The 15,762-nt window shown below is 42.0% G+C and overlaps 1 protein-coding gene across 4 annotated transcripts in view; it reads right to left on the bottom strand.

Annotated features, from left to right (window-relative positions):
* Positions 1 to 475: 475 nt before the first annotated feature.
* The window catches only part of LOC106573897 (3',5'-cyclic-AMP phosphodiesterase 4C), a 153,633-nt gene continuing 138,346 nt past the window's right edge, over positions 476 to 15,762 (bottom strand). For all 4 annotated transcript variants that reach the window (XM_045697294.2, XM_014149336.3, XM_082962743.1 and 1 more), the window contains 8 exons: positions 12,291 to 12,469; positions 11,806 to 11,904; positions 11,417 to 11,581; positions 7,273 to 7,372; positions 6,874 to 7,028; positions 6,389 to 6,511; positions 5,563 to 5,745; positions 476 to 5,357 (listed from right to left, as the gene is read on the bottom strand). In XM_045697294.2, the coding sequence (XP_045553250.2) occupies positions 4,812 to 5,357; positions 5,563 to 5,745; positions 6,389 to 6,511; positions 6,874 to 7,028; positions 7,273 to 7,372; positions 11,417 to 11,581; positions 11,806 to 11,904; positions 12,291 to 12,469 (1,550 nt within the window). In that variant the 3' untranslated portion in view covers positions 476 to 4,811. The remainder of the gene's footprint in view (positions 5,358 to 5,562; positions 5,746 to 6,388; positions 6,512 to 6,873; positions 7,029 to 7,272; positions 7,373 to 11,416; positions 11,582 to 11,805; positions 11,905 to 12,290; positions 12,470 to 15,762) is intronic.

A 15,762-nucleotide genomic window follows, 5' to 3' on the forward strand; every position in this document is an offset into this window, starting at 1 on the left:
TTTGGTCCCATATTCCTAGCACACAATTACAAACTTGTTGGATGCATTTGCAGTTTGATTATTTTTTGCCCGATGGAAACACTCCTAAATATTTGGATGCTACAATGAGTACGGATCCTCATGAATGAATCATGATTGAGAAAGTTAGTGGGTCAAAGATCATACACCCAAGACATTCTCACCATTACCAATAACACAGGATGTTGGCATGTCTTGGGGGTATGATCTTTAACCCTCTAGCTTTCTGTCATTATTCAAAGATTAGGCTGGGATTGATGCCGTGTTCACGTGCTAGTCAGAACTAAACTCAGAAACGTGACTTGCTACTGGTTGTAGTTATATACGTGCAGAGTTCAACCATTTAGCAAGTCGGAAATTAGAGTTCCCTAGTTCCGACTAGCATGAACGTGGCATCAATCCAACACAGTTTAATTACTTCCCGAACAGCGATAGATTTTTATCAGATTCACAAATACAGCTTTCCATAATTTATTGGCATTTTCACTGAACTCCAGAAACGTTTAAAAATTGTACTTTAAAATTATTGTTAAATTAAGAAAATTTGTAAGAAATATTTTGGCTCCAGAAAAATTAAGATCTCTTACGTACTTACATTTTGACAGACAAATATACTAATGTCCAACATTGCAGATAAAAAAGACACACAGAACAATAACCGTAATGGTATACCATGTCAGTTTCAGCAAAGCAATAAAGGGACCAAGTCACCATTCTAACTTCTCAGACAACACGTTTAACACTGAATGACACTGATTTATGTACGTTTTACCCACGATACAGCTCAGCTCCTCTCCAGTCACAATTTAAGGCTCTTATTTTAGCTATTTGCTTATTCATGACCAAACATGAGTGAATAGAATATGGTTAAGATATTTATGAATACTTGTGTACTTTTCCCCCTGCCTTACCAGGAAAAGAGTAAGCGGGAAATACTAAATACTTTAGTGTTAGTTCCCAGGCAAGTTTACCATGCTGGACCTGTTATTTTCAGATTTCACTGTCCTCCATTAAGGATAGTTCAGTGATTTTTTATATACACTGAACAAAAATATAAAACGCAACAATTTCAAAGAGTTTACTGAGTTACAGTTCATAAAAGGAAATCGGGTCAATTTAAATAAATTCATTAGGACCTAATCTATGCATTTCACATGATTTGGGGATACAGATATGCATCAGTTGGTCAGATACCTTTAAAAAAAAAAAATCTGAAAATCAGTCAGTATCTGGTGTGACCATTTGCCTGATGCAGCGTGACATCTCCTTTTGCATAGAGTTGATCAGGCTGTTGATTGTGGCCTGTGGAATGTTATTCCACTATTCAGCTGTGCGAAGCATCCCAAATATGCTCAATGTGTGATATTTCTGGTGACTGTGCAGGCCATGGAAGAACTGGGACATTTTCAGCTTCTAGGAATTATGTACAGATCCTTGCATTATCATGCTGAAACATGAGGTGATGGCGGCGGATTAATGGCACGACAATAGCCCTCAGGATCACATCACGGTATTTCGGTGCATTCAAATTGCCATCGATAAAATGCAATTGTTTTCGTTGTCTGTAGCTTATGCCTGCCCATAACATAACCCCACCGTCACCATGGGGCACTCTGTTCACAATGTTGACATCTGCAAATCACTCACCCACACAACTTTATCGGGCAGATGGTGTCGAAACTGGGATTTATCTGTGAAGAGCACACTTCTCCAGTGCGCCAGTGGCATCAGCTGTCCGGGTGGCTGGTCTCAGACGATCCTACAGGTGTAGAAGCCGGATGTGGCGGTCCTGGACTGGCGTAGTTACACGTGGTCTATGGTTGTGAGGCCCGTTGGACGTACTGCCAAATTCTCTAAAATGACGTTGGTGGCGGCTTATGGTAGAGAAATGAACATTAAATTCTCTGGCAACAGCTCTGTTGGACGTTACTGCAGTCAGCATGCCAATTGCACGCTCCCTCTAAACTTGTGTGACGTGTTGTGAGAAAACTGCACATTTTAGAGTGGCCGTTATTGTGCCCAGCACAAGGTGCACCTGTGTAATGATCATGCCATTTAATCAGCTTCTTGATATGCCTCACTTGTCAGGATTATCTTTGCAAAAGAGAAATGCTCACTAACAGGGATTTAGAAATAAGAAATTTGAGAATTGAGTAGCCTTTTGTGCTTATGGAAAACATTTTTTGTTAGGTGTACTTATATTTGGCAGGGGCTAGTTAAGTTGTACAGTATTAGTTTAACTTAAAAAAAATTGGGTGCAATCAGCGAACGCAATAATAGAAATTTACTTTGAAAATGTATGTTTCAGTGGTCAATTGACATTCACATACTGTAGGTAAAAGCTATAACCCTGTGAAGAGCAGAGCATAAGGGCTCTGTTCAATCTGTATCGCTGAAGCATTACAGATTACGCGATATGAAGGTCATTTCTGATCGAGCCGACATATGCAGCATTTACCGTGCAGTCTCCGTTATACAGGAACATTGCCTTTAAATTCCAATCACGCTGTAACACTGAACTTCTGCGATACGGATTGAATAGAGCTCTACATCAAAGTATTACATCCAACATATAAAGTCAGGTATTACAATTTACATTAAAATTATAGCATAATTCTAACTGATAATTGATGAAACTCAACACATTTTAAAGTCAAATTTTGACATGATTACAATCAACAGTTCAGAGAGAACTTTGTTCAACATTTCATAACGACTTAGGTTGGCAGAAGCTTTTGCGCAAATTCCAAAGATTTTTATCACAATTTTCCCTATAAACTAGTTTCCCTCAAGAACAAATCAAACAAGACATTAGGGGCTTATTCAGGCGAATGAAAAAGTATCCAATGTCAATACAGAATGTACAGTATTGTGTAAACCAGACATGATTTTCTGTTGTGTACTACAGGGAATAATATCAATGCTGTTCATTACATTTCTATCTGCAACTTTCAAAGCATCACACACTACTGAATAAGCCCTAATTAGTCCACACTGCGGCCCTGTTCAGAAACAACCACTAACCCTTCGACACCTGTGGAGATCTGACAGGATTTTGTAGGTTTAAAAGGTTCAATGCAGCCGTTTTTATCTCAATATCAAATCATTTCTGGGTAACAATTAAGAACCTTACTGTGATCATTTTCAATTAAAATTCTCAAAAAGAAACAAATGGCTTAGCAAAATACCATTTCTCCAGCAAGAATTTACCTAGGACTGTCAGAGTGGTCCGAGGAGCCTAATGGGAGGGATGTGTAACCTGAACTAGCTGTTAAAGTGCATTATCATAATTTCACAGTATTATTCCAACCTCAGTGTTGAAATGTATATATAAAACACAGGATATCACATTTTTGACTGCATGCCCCTTTAAGCTACATGACAATGTCTCCACCTCACCCTCTGCTAGGTGGAATTTTCTTCCTATTGCTTACACCTATCCATTCCTCTCAGCTCTAGGCGTTAGGCCTAGGGGTTGTTTCTGGACATGAACTACAGCCTTCCGTAGCTGTCCACTAAAATCATGGTTTGGCTCAAGCTCTTTAGAACTGAATGGGCTTCCTCTACAACAAAAATTGTAAAGTGCTACTGTATGGTGGAGACACCCTGATAATGATGCTTACAAAGCTCAGAGACAAACAGACCTGGGGTGTGTTCGTTACGTCTTGCAACGGAAATCGTTTACCAAAGCAAACCTAGCAAATGGAACGAAACGGGGAGAGACCTACCTGAATTTTTCCAGTAGAAACCAGTTTTCCTGTTGGAGTAAACGGTTTGTTGCAAAACGTTTTGCAACAGAATCGGCGAAATGAATACACCCATGATGAGGACATACCCAATATATATAACAAAACGGAACCATTTCAAATCAAATAGAAAATGTGACAACGTAAAACATGATCACATAGAAACAAATACAACTTTACAAACATGAGTGTAAGCGGTGTTAGTCTAGATTTAAAACAACTTGTATTGGGTACCCCAATCAACCATAGTACTTAGGGATTTTTGAAATACAATTTACTGGTACTGTTCGTTTCATATTTTATATTTAAATTGCTTTAGTTCTCAAACTCATTAATGAACTGTTCAATTGAGATCAATAGAGGTCGCCAGACAAATAAATATGTATTTTTGCATAACTTGAAGCAGTAAGAGCTGTTTGTCATCAGTAACACAACTCTAAACAGGCAGTCTCGGTTAAGGGGTACCCAAGAAGTCCGTGCTACATTAAAATAATTTATATCTCGTCATACCCTGAGGTTTAAGTTACAATTCTCTCACTATTCAGGTACATACTGGATTTGGTAAAACATTCACAGAATTCTCAGAGACTAAACAAAATAAAATATACTAGTTTATGCTGACTGAATTCAAAATGTGTGGTGCAAAAGTTCCAAGACCCTGTAAAATGATTACAATCCTTGCAATATTCCATCATTTTGAGGAAGACATTGTTTTCTCAGTATAATTCCTTGCGTCGTCAGGAGACATTGGTGAGGCTGGTTAGCTTGTGGTCAGTTCTCTACCTTCGAGTCTAAGACACTTTCCGGACAGAATCAACTACAGAATGCAGGACTAAAAAGTCCTATCTCGCACACAGAAGAAAAGAGACAATAAAACGATACTTCTTGTTCTACAAGATTAAAAGTGTTAAGGTGTCTCCAGTGTAAAGGAACTGTTGTCATTACAGACATTACAGATGAAAAGCCCACCCTGCATGTCCAATTGCTGCTGGGACCCACAAACCAAGGCAGGGATGGAATGAGTTGAAGGGAGGGCCAAGGTTTGTGTTACGTGCCAAGCCGTAGGTAAGCTACACTACTGCCTTCCTGGCCCAGTTCTCTGTCCCTATCGCCTATGTCGTCCGCGCCCACACCGGGGCTCAATGTTCTGAGATGGTCGGGGCTCCTAACTGACATGGTGGCCAGACTGAGGGCCCGGCCAGGGTGGGGGGAGGGGGGCCGGTATCTGCTGCTGGGCTCTGGGGATAGAGACAGGGCCGGGGTCTTCCTAGAGGTCTCTCCCCCCTGTGACGTTTCCTCCTCGGGGGGGCTCTCCAGGTCTGAGTCACCCTCCCCCTCCTCCTCCTCCAGGGTGAGTTCAAACTGGAACTTGTCCCCTGCGGAGGCGCAGCATCCCCCCGGTGTGGCTTCCAGGGCTCCTGGCCCCCCGTCAAGATCCCTGTCCTCAAGGGTGGGTGAGGGGCTGCGCTGGATCATACTTTGGTACCACTCCCGGTTGTCCTCCAGGGTATCCAGGATGTCCTGGGCGTCAGGGTGGACCAGGTCAGCCCACGTCTCCCACAGAGGGTGGACGATGTAGTCTATGAATCCCACCTATAGAGGGGAGTAAAGATGAGAGATAAAAACACACACTGTTTTGGTGGGTTTCAACAGACATTATGACAATAATTTGCCAGCAACTGAGTCTGTTAAGCAGTGACAAAGACCTGAGGGTGGGTTTGCAAATTCTTGTGTGTGCATGTGTAAGAGAGCCTGCATGCCTCGTGTGGCTGCATGCACGCTATGCACAGTACGGTACCTGGGTCTTCTCGACGGAGGCGTTATGTTTGTCACACATAGGGCTGATCTCAATTCCCTTGTCCCTCTCCCTGTCCCCCTGGGTGAAGAACTCCACCATGATGCGGTCGGTCCACTTACGGTAGACCTCCAGGGGCTTGGTGGGGTTACTGAGGTCAGCACAGTGAACCATGTTCTGAAGGACCTGGAGAAACGCAGGGAGGCCCATGTTAGTTCTGGTTTATCTGTTGTTTAGATCTTTTTTTAAGAAGTATATCGTTTTTTATTCATATTAATTTTGTCATTTATTTTTCATACATTTATATAGAAACCTTGAATGTACATGACACTATGAAGTCTTGAGTTATTTTAGACAACTGCACTGATCACACTTGTCTCCAGTAGACAGTTCAGATTCAACACCAGGGTCCATCTCAATGATCTGAAGTGGCTTTCTTTCCTTGTCTCCCCTCAAATTGCTTTCACCTGTCCTGTATCCACATATCTTCGCTGTCTGATGAAAACCTCTCATCTCTAAAACAGAAACTTTTCAGGAAATTGAAAACATTTCCATATTTTCCCATGAACAAACATACAATTATGACACTTCAGAAGCTATTTTGAATACACTTTATTGGTCCTAGATTCATATTCAGAGTACAGAGGGGAGTTACTGCTTTCAATAAATGTAAAAAAAAATAATTGGCAAATGGAGTTATAAGGTTTTCATCAGACAGCGACAATGTTCAGATAAATGCAGATGAGTGAGACGGAGAAGAGAAGAGGAAGTCACTGTAGACTATTAATATGTGGCCAGTGGTGTGTCTACTCTAGTAATGACCTCTGACCTGGATGCGGTCTGAGTAGTTGTCCAGCAGCAGCACTCCAAGACTGGTCACCTTCTTGGTCTCCACCATGGTCTTCAGGTCAGCCAGGAAGTTCATGTGCTTGGACATGTCAGTGGCCAACACCTGCAGAGGACAATACCAAAGATCTTTTAGTATGACGATTATGTAGAAACTGCTTATGTTGGGCCTCTGGGTTTAGAAATTCTATGGCAATACCAATTAATCACACTTACTTCAGTCACTAATTCCAAAGGGTCAGTGGGTTAGAGCATGATGCCGCCTACATCCAGGGTTGTGTTGTGGGTTTGATACTGAATATACTCGGTGTGAAATGTACCGGTAAGTGACTTTGGGGAAAAGTGTCTGCTAAATGGCCATATCATTATGATGTCGGCTCATTCATTATGTTTAACTATGATAACATGGAGGTGTGTAGATAATATTTCATTTCTATTCAATTCCAATTCATTCGGTCAGTGCCTCACCATGTCGATGACCATCTTCCTGAGGGACTGTCCCTGTTTCTTGCTGAGGCTCTGGAAGATGTCACAGTTGTCCTCCTGTAGCAGCTTGAAGCCCACAGCCAGGTGGTGGTTCTCCAGAACAGAAGCGTCGTTGTACATCAGAGCCAGCTCAGAATCTACAGTAGGAACACCCATTTGTAAAGCAACAACAATTCCAAGGCACTCCCTGTATAACTACAAAAAAGGTATTCATTAGGTTCAAAATAACGGAATAAACAATTTATCCAGAGATCAAACTCCGCCTTACAAACGCTGTAATGTAGTCTTCACAGTAATAGATGCCAGACACATTTTGCTCCAAAGGACATATCCTTTAAATAGATCTAATGAGTGAGATTGCTAGTGAGGGATGGAACTGACTTGTGTTGATGAGGAACTGGTTGGACACTCCGGGGTGATCTACGTCGTGTATAGCACTGCTAAACAGAGCAGCCATGATCTCCAGGTCAGTGAAGACAGCCTAAAAACAAAAAACAGACACTTTTTTGTTACTATTACTGCGAGAGATGAGTGATGGCACCGGAGGGGATGACTACCGCCTTATCGGCTCTTAACCAACCATGCTATTTTGTTAGTTTTTTTGTGTCGTTCATAACTTGTTTTGTACATAATGTTGCTGATACCATCTCTTATGACCGAAAAGAGCTTGTGAACATCAGAACTGCGATTGCTCTCCTCAAACTGGACGAATAGTTCTTCTTCAATGAGTCGGACGGGAGGGATATACTACAGACACCCGACCAGGCCCAGATATCTGTTATTCGCTGGAGAAGGAAACTATTTCGCGGAAAGAGATCAGGGTGCCTTGTGAGGATCAGGCGACGAGTCGCTAATCCGCCCTTGCCTTCCGTCCTGCTAGCTAACGTTCAATCGCTGGAAAATAAATGGGACGAACTGAAAGCATGTTTATCCTACCAACAGGACATTAAAAACGTAATATCTTATGTTCACTGAGTCGTGGCTGAACGACGACATTAAGAACATACAGCTGGCGGGTTACACTATCGGCAGGACAGAACAGCAGCCTCTGGTAAGACACGGGGCGGGGGCCTATGCATTTATGTAAACAACAGCTGGTGCACGATATCTAAGGAAGTCTCAAGGTTTTGTTCGCCTGAGGTAGAGTATCTCATGATAAGCTGTAGACCACACTATCTATCTAGAGAGTTTTCATCTGTATTTCTCTTACCTGTCTACATATCACCACAGCCCGATGCTGGCACGAAAACCGCACTCAATGAGCAAACAGGAAAATGCTCATCCAGAGGTGGCACTCCTAGTGGCCGGGCACTTTAATGCAGGGAAACTTAAATCAGTTTGACCTAATCTCTATCAGCATGTTAAATGTGCAACCAGAGGGAAAACATTCTAGACCACCTTTACTTCACACACAGAGACGCGTACAAACCGCTCCCTCGCCCTCCATTTGGCAAATCTGACCATAATTCTATCCTCCTGATTCCTGCTTACAATCAAAAATGAAAGCAGCAAAGACCAGTGACTCAGTCTATAAAAAAAGTGGTCAGATGAAGCAGATGCTAAACTACAGGACTGTTTTGCTAGACCAGACTGGAATATGTTCCGGGATTCTTCCGATGGCATTGAGGAGTACGCCAGATCAATCACTGGCTTTATCAATAAGTGCATCGAGGACATCGTTCCCACAGTGACTGTACGTACATATTCCAACCAGAAGCCATGGATTACAGACAACATTCGCACTGTGCTAAAGAATAGAGCTGACCCTTTCAAGAGTGGGACTCTAACCCGGAAGCTTATAAGAAATCCCGCTATGCCCTCCGACGAACCATCAAACAGGCAAAGCATTCATATAGGACTAAGATCGAATCGTACTACACCGGCTCCGATGCTCGTCGGATGTAGAAGGGCCTGCAAACTATTACAGACGACAAAGGGAAGCACAGCCAAGAGCTGCCCAGTGACATGAGCCTACCAGACGAGCTAAACTACTTCTATGCTCGCGTCGAGGTAAGTAACACTGAAACATGCATGAGAGCATCAGCTGTTCTGGACGACTGTGTGATCACGCTCTCCGCAGCCAATGTGAGTAAGACCTTTAAACAGACCAACATTCACAAGGCCGCAGGGCCAGACGGATTACCAGGACGTGTACTCCGAGCATGCGCTGACCAATTGGCAAGTGTCATCATTGACATTTTCAACCTTTCCCTGTCTGAGTCTGTAATACCAACATGTTTCAAGCAGACCACCATAGTCCCTGTGCCCAAGAACACTAAGGTAACCTGCCTAAATGACTACCGACCCCGTAGCACTCACATCTGTAGCCATGAAATTCTTTGAAAGGCTGGTCATGGCTCACATCAACACCATTATCCCAGAAACCCTACACCCACTCCAATTTGTATGCCGCACCAACAGATCCACAGATGATGCAATCTCTATTGCACTACACACTGCCCTTTCCCACCTGGACAAAAGGAACACCTATGTGAGAATGCTATTCATTGACTACAGCTCAGCGTTCAACACCATAGTGCCCTCAAAAGCTCATCACTAAGCTAAGGACCCTGGGACTAAACACCTCCCTCTGCAACTGGATCCTGGACTTCCTGACGGATCGCCCCCAGATGGTAAGGGTAGGTAACAACATCCGCCACACTGATGCTCAACATGTGGGCCCCTCAGGGGTGTGTGCTTAGTCCCCTCCTGTACTCCCTGTTCACTCATGACTGCACGGCCAGGCACGACTCCAACACCATCATTAACCTCTTAGGGCTAGGGGGCAGTATTTACACTGCCGGATAAAAAAACGTACCCGATTTAATCTGGTTACTACTCCTACCCAGTAACTAGAATATGCATATACTTATTAGATATGGATCGAAAACACCCTAAAGTTTCTAAAACTGTTTGAATGGTGTCTGTGAGTATAACAGAACTCATATGGCAGGCAAAAACCTGAGAGATTCCTTTACAGGAAGTGGCCTGTCTGATCATTTATTGGCTTTCTTTGACATCTCTTTCCAAAACAAAGGATCTCTGCGGTAACGTGACACTTCCCACGGCTCCCACAGGCTCTCAGAGCCCGGGAAAAAGCTGAATGTGGTCATTCCAGCCCCAGGCTGAAACACATTATCGCTTTTGTCAAGTGGCCGATCAAGGGACAGTGGGCTTAGGCGTGTGCACTGGTCGCCCCCGTCTTTCTTTTTTTCCCTCTGTTTACCGAAACACAGATTCCCGGTCGGAATATTATCGCTTTTTTACGAGATAAATTGCATAAAAATTGATTTTAAACAGCGGTTGACATGCTTCGAAGTACGGTAATGGAATATTTAGAATTCTTTTGTCACGAAATGCGCCATGTGCGTAACCCTGATTTACCATTTCGGATAGTGTCTAGAACGCACGAACAAAACGCCGCTATTTGGATATAACAATGGATTATTTGGGACCAAACCAACATTTGTTATTGAAGTAGAAGTCCTGGGAGTGCATTCTGACGAAGAACACCAAAGGTAATAACATTTTTGTTATAGTAAATCTGATTTTGGTGAAGGCTAAACTTGCTGGGTGTTTAAATAGCTAGCCCGTGATGGCTGGGCTATGTACTTAGAATATTGCAAAATGTGCTTTCACCAAAAAGCTATTTTAAAATCGGACATATCGAGTGCATAGAGGAGTTCTGTATCTATAATTCTTAAAATAATTGTTATGCTTTTTGTGAACGTTTATCGTGAGTAATTTAGTAAATTGTTAGTAAATTCACCGGAAGTTTTCGGTGGGTATGCTAGTTCTGAACGTCACATGCTAATGTAAAAAGCTGGTTTTTGATATAAATATGAACTTGATTGAACAAAACATGCATGTATTGTATAACATAATGTCCTAGGAGTGTTATCTGATGAAGATCATCAAAGGTTAGTGCTGCATTTAGCTGTGGTTTTGGTTTTTGTGACATTATATGCTAGCTTGAAAAAAGGGTGTGTGATTATTTGTGGCTGGGTACTCTCCTGACATAATCTAATGTTTTGCTTTCGTTGTAAAGCCTTTTTGAAATCGGACAATGTGGTTAGATAAAGGAGAGTCTTGTCTTTAAAATGCTGTAAAATAGTCATATGTTTGAAAAATTGAAGTTTTGGGATTTTTGAGGAGTTTGTAATTCGCGCCACGCTCCATCATTGGATATTGGCGAGGCGTTCCGCTAGCGGCACATCTAGATGTAAGAGGTTAAGGGTTTGTAAGTACGCATTTAACTGTAAGGTCTACACATGTTGTATTCGGCGCATGTGACGAATACAATTTGATTTGAAGTATTACTAAGTATTAACACGTAGCGTGGGGACATTCTATTCACCTCATATTTTCTTTCAATACCATGAACAAACCCCTTCTACCTCAATATGCACTGATAAACTTGATCAAATCCAAAGATATGCACAGGGCACATCTACCAACTAGATTAGAATATAGAATATGGCTGGACATCATCCTTTAATCTTCCTCATAATGGAGTGTTCCATACCTCCAGGGCGGGGGTGGAGAGGAGAACGTGGGTGGACTGTACCACGTCGGCAGCGTGGATGTTGTTGTGGTAGGCCACGTCGGCGTGGTAGTGGTCCTCCAGGGTCATCATGAAGGTGATGAAGGTGTCGGCTGGGATCTTAAAGTTTTTCAGCAGCTCTCGCTCCTGAGGTTGGGCAGCAACAGAAACCAGGCTCACAAGAGTAGAGCAAATATGTAACAAACTTTTGGTAAAGTATTGAAGTGTATTTGGGGTAGCCCCGACCGGGACTCAAACCCTTGGCCATTACACCAAGATTCAAATGTCTTGGAAGGAATGCTAAAGAATGCTACAATTGGCTGCTGTAATGTACGGACAGAGGAGATGCATTTGGAATTGGAGACTCATACCTGGAAAATGGAGTACATGACCACCGTCAAAGGCCGATTCCCCGAGTATTCAGCTATCTTGAAAATATCTAGACCCCATCTGTTGATGTCCTCAAATTCCTAGAACCACAACGCAATAAAGTGAGAAAAAGTGTGATATGGCAATTTAGCAGAATTGTATTTAATAAATAATAAATATTAAACTTTTTTAACATGCATAACAAAAGATATTAGAATGGCACAAAAAGTAAACTACTTTTCCCATTGCGATCCTCCAGAGGGCAGATGACGTGACAAGTTTGGCAATAATACGTCACTGACATTATATTACATATAACATTAAAGGCCAAGCAATAAGCATTCAAGTAACTTAGCTATTCCTCAGTGTGACAAAGCGCACCTGTCTGTGTAAGTCGGTGTGTTTAAGTCTGTGTGTGTGTGTATAGTGTGTGTGTGTGTGTGTGTGTGTGTGTGTGTGTGTGTGTGTGTGTGTGTGTGGCGCCCACCGTAGCCAATAAGCCCTCCTGGAGGGTGGTGACCCCGAAACGGGGGATCTGGGTGGGGGCGAGGCTGGGGCTGAGGGCAGGCTTCTTCACCGCAACGATCTGGGACATGGGCCTCTTCTTCTTCTTCTTGTCTTTCTCCTTAGGAGGCCCAGACATAATCTCCACATCATGTTGCTTTTCTACAGACAGAGAGAGCGAGAAGAGAGAGAGAGACAGAAAAAAATATATGCCCATTGGACTATGGCTGTGTTGGTGTTAGTAGGGGAGCCCTGACTATTTGTCAGCCAGTAAGGCAGGTAGATTATTTATTTTATTTGAACCAATATATAGGAGGAGTAGCAACCCGTCATTCATGTTTTGAGCCCCACCTATTTAGCAAAAAATAATAATAAGTGTCACATATCAGTTTGCAAACAATGTAGAAAATATAATAATTTTGTTAATAAAGCTGCATACAAACATGGTCTCTTTTTTGCTTTCTTGTTTCAGCCTAGCTCAGTGCTTTCTGTGGTGGTGGGGCAAGCCAGCAGAAAATACAGAACGTAGGGTTTGGTAATGTTCTCTAGTTGCGCTGTAATTGGTTCAGTTTTCTGTCACTCATGGGGACACTACTTCACCGCAAAATCTACGAGTGGAGCTCAAAAATTCAAGCCCGTTGGGTGCTGCCATAGATTTACATTAGACATGCCCATCCAAGAAGCTGCAAGGTAATTGGCCACAGAAAAAATGAAGTCAAATCACGTTATATCTACCGTAGCTTTGATTAGACTGATCATGTCAACATCATACTTTCAAAATCTTAGCTAGCAGTCATCATCATGAATCAAGTCGACAGTCTACTGTAAAATCCTTTTCAATCCTTGTCATATGAAGAGAAATTATAAATAAAACATATCGGTGCTCATCAGCCATCAACATTACACAAGAAGTTGGAAATCGCAAATTCAACAATGAGTGGTTTGGAAGGAATCAGTGGCTAACTGCAAGCATTGCAAAGCAATCACTAGCCTGCTATTCAGTGGAGAGGGTGTGTGGTCCAAGTCTTGGTTTAAGGGTCTCTTTTCCAAGATTAAAAGCATAAACATTCACATGCAACACCATGGGCCAGAAAATGTTGAATACACTGGCCATGCTGCCAATCCAGCATGACTTCTGTCGTGTTCAAAACAACTGGAAACTCAGAACTGGGAAATCTCAGACTTCAGTGAGTTTAAGATAACTGGGAACTCAGGAAAAAAAATTGCTCCGACTGACAAAATACATTTTCAACGATCATCCAAGTCGGGAACCCTGGCCTCTTTCTAGAGCTTCGACCTGAAGATCACTGACGTCATGATTCAACCTTGTTTTTTTCCACGCTCCCAGTTATCTTGAAAGCACCATAAATCCAGAGAATGCCAAAATTTGCCCATGAGAAGGACCGCCGCACCACCATCCTGTTCAAGTGAGCACAGCTCAACAAGGTGAGTCCAAAAATGTATTGCATGCTGCTGCATAAATTATGTTATATGCCAGGGAGATATGTATACTGAAAGTAATACTAAGTGTATGTTGTGTAGTAAGCTGTTAGTAGCCCATGTGCCTCACCCTAATAATTTGGTCCCTTTACCCTCATAACATAGCCTACTGTTCTGACTTGGTGGTGCACATAAAGCCTATAACCGTTTTTTGAGAAATGTAATCATCAAATACTTGTAAGAGCTTTCCTTGTCTGTTTATATGCCCCCTTAATTTATCCTACGGTTCTGACTTGCTGTACAGGGAGAATACTGTAAGAACGGCCCATGTTCAGAATTCTGTCGCTGTACATTTCAAAAGTGCTGAACAAATAGTTATATTGACTATGTCCGTCTTTTCTCGCTCATCAATGTCTTAATCAAAATTACGGATTGCCTCTTATCCACTGATCGTTCCCTTAGGCCATAGTTTGTACATCTCAATTGTCAGTAGAATCCACATTTGTTTAAGCAAGTCAGCCATATCAGCTATGTTTTTAAAAAAGGCAGTAAATGAGGCTGAATTAACTGTTTCGCTGCCAGACAATGCAGGTGTAACGGTGGTAAGGATTCACTCCATAGTGCTGAAAAGAAAGCTCTGCTGTTGGGACATCTTTATGTAGGCCCTAACAGTTTGTGGGCACTGTTTGTCACCGTTATAGGGCAATTCATGTATTGTTATGTTGTGTAGTGGCTTAGCAGCAACAAGATTTACATGCTAAATTCACCACTGTATAGGAGGACACCGAAAACTGCAGAAAATGAACAGTTGATTGTTTATTTTACGAACTATAGCTAATCTAAGATATTTCCACCACAAATCAGGTGATAAATCAATTAGACTAGTACTAGGAATACTGCTTTAACTGATAACTCTCCAGCAAATGTCATCTCTCAACCAATAATAACTCAATAACTCATTCAAATATGAGAAGACCGATCATAATCCCAGATCCTAAAAGCATGTAAATATCATTACGAGGACACACACAATCTGCCACCACACCAAGAGAAGCGGTCTCACCAATCTCACAATATTTCCTCTTCCTTTCACCCAAAGCCATAGTTCTCCTTTCCGATCCCAGCCAACGTCAAAACAAACCAAATCATGTCAAGTGGACATATATTTTCAGGCTCCATTTTCTCTCCGTCTGCAAGCATTTTGGTGAAGCTCCATTCCGCCACAATATCAGTTAAAGACTGGGGTATTGACGCAAAAGGCAGTCTAATAATATTACCGTCTCCTCGGCAACGCCAGATAACATGTCCAGGAATGCCTTGCCGCCTGCTTCCTTTGGAAGCTCTTCTCTTTCCTCCAACATGCTGGCTAATAGGCCAGCAGACATGCATGACAAATGCCAAGTTTTGCAACCACATACTGCATGATGTCATGCAACCTATGTTCATACTATGAATATGTTGGCCTGTTCAGTACTCCAACTAAATATATACAAAACATGCTGTGGTAATTTTGTAAGTATTTTGTAATTCATAATGCATTATAAGCACATGTATAATGCCTTATGAGCTATGCATAATAATGCAAAATATAGGCACTGCTCATAAACATCTATGACTACATTTATAGAGCTGTATAATGTCCAGTATAATGTCCTAAAGCGAATAAATATTGTATTTATGTATCCAACTTTTGAGCAGGATGAATGCTTTACATCAATTATTATTTGACAGTAGGGTCTAAATTAATACCTTGCCTAGCCTGTTAGGGCTAGGGGGCAGTATTGACACGGCTGGATAAAAAACGTACCCGATTTAATCTGGTTACTACTCCTGCACAGTAACTAGAATATGCATATAATTATTGGCTTTGGATAGAAAACACTCCAAAGTTTCTAAAACTGTTTGAATGGTGTCTGTGAGTATAACAGAACTCAAATGGCAGGTCAAAACCTGAGAAGATTCTGTACAGGAAGTACCCTGTCTGACCATTTCTTGGCCTTCTTTGTCATCTCTAT

This window comes from Salmo salar, chromosome 16, assembly GCF_965601325.2.
Source record: "Salmo salar chromosome 16, fSalSal1, whole genome shotgun sequence".
In the NCBI taxonomy this organism is placed as follows: domain Eukaryota; kingdom Metazoa; phylum Chordata; class Actinopteri; order Salmoniformes; family Salmonidae; genus Salmo; species Salmo salar.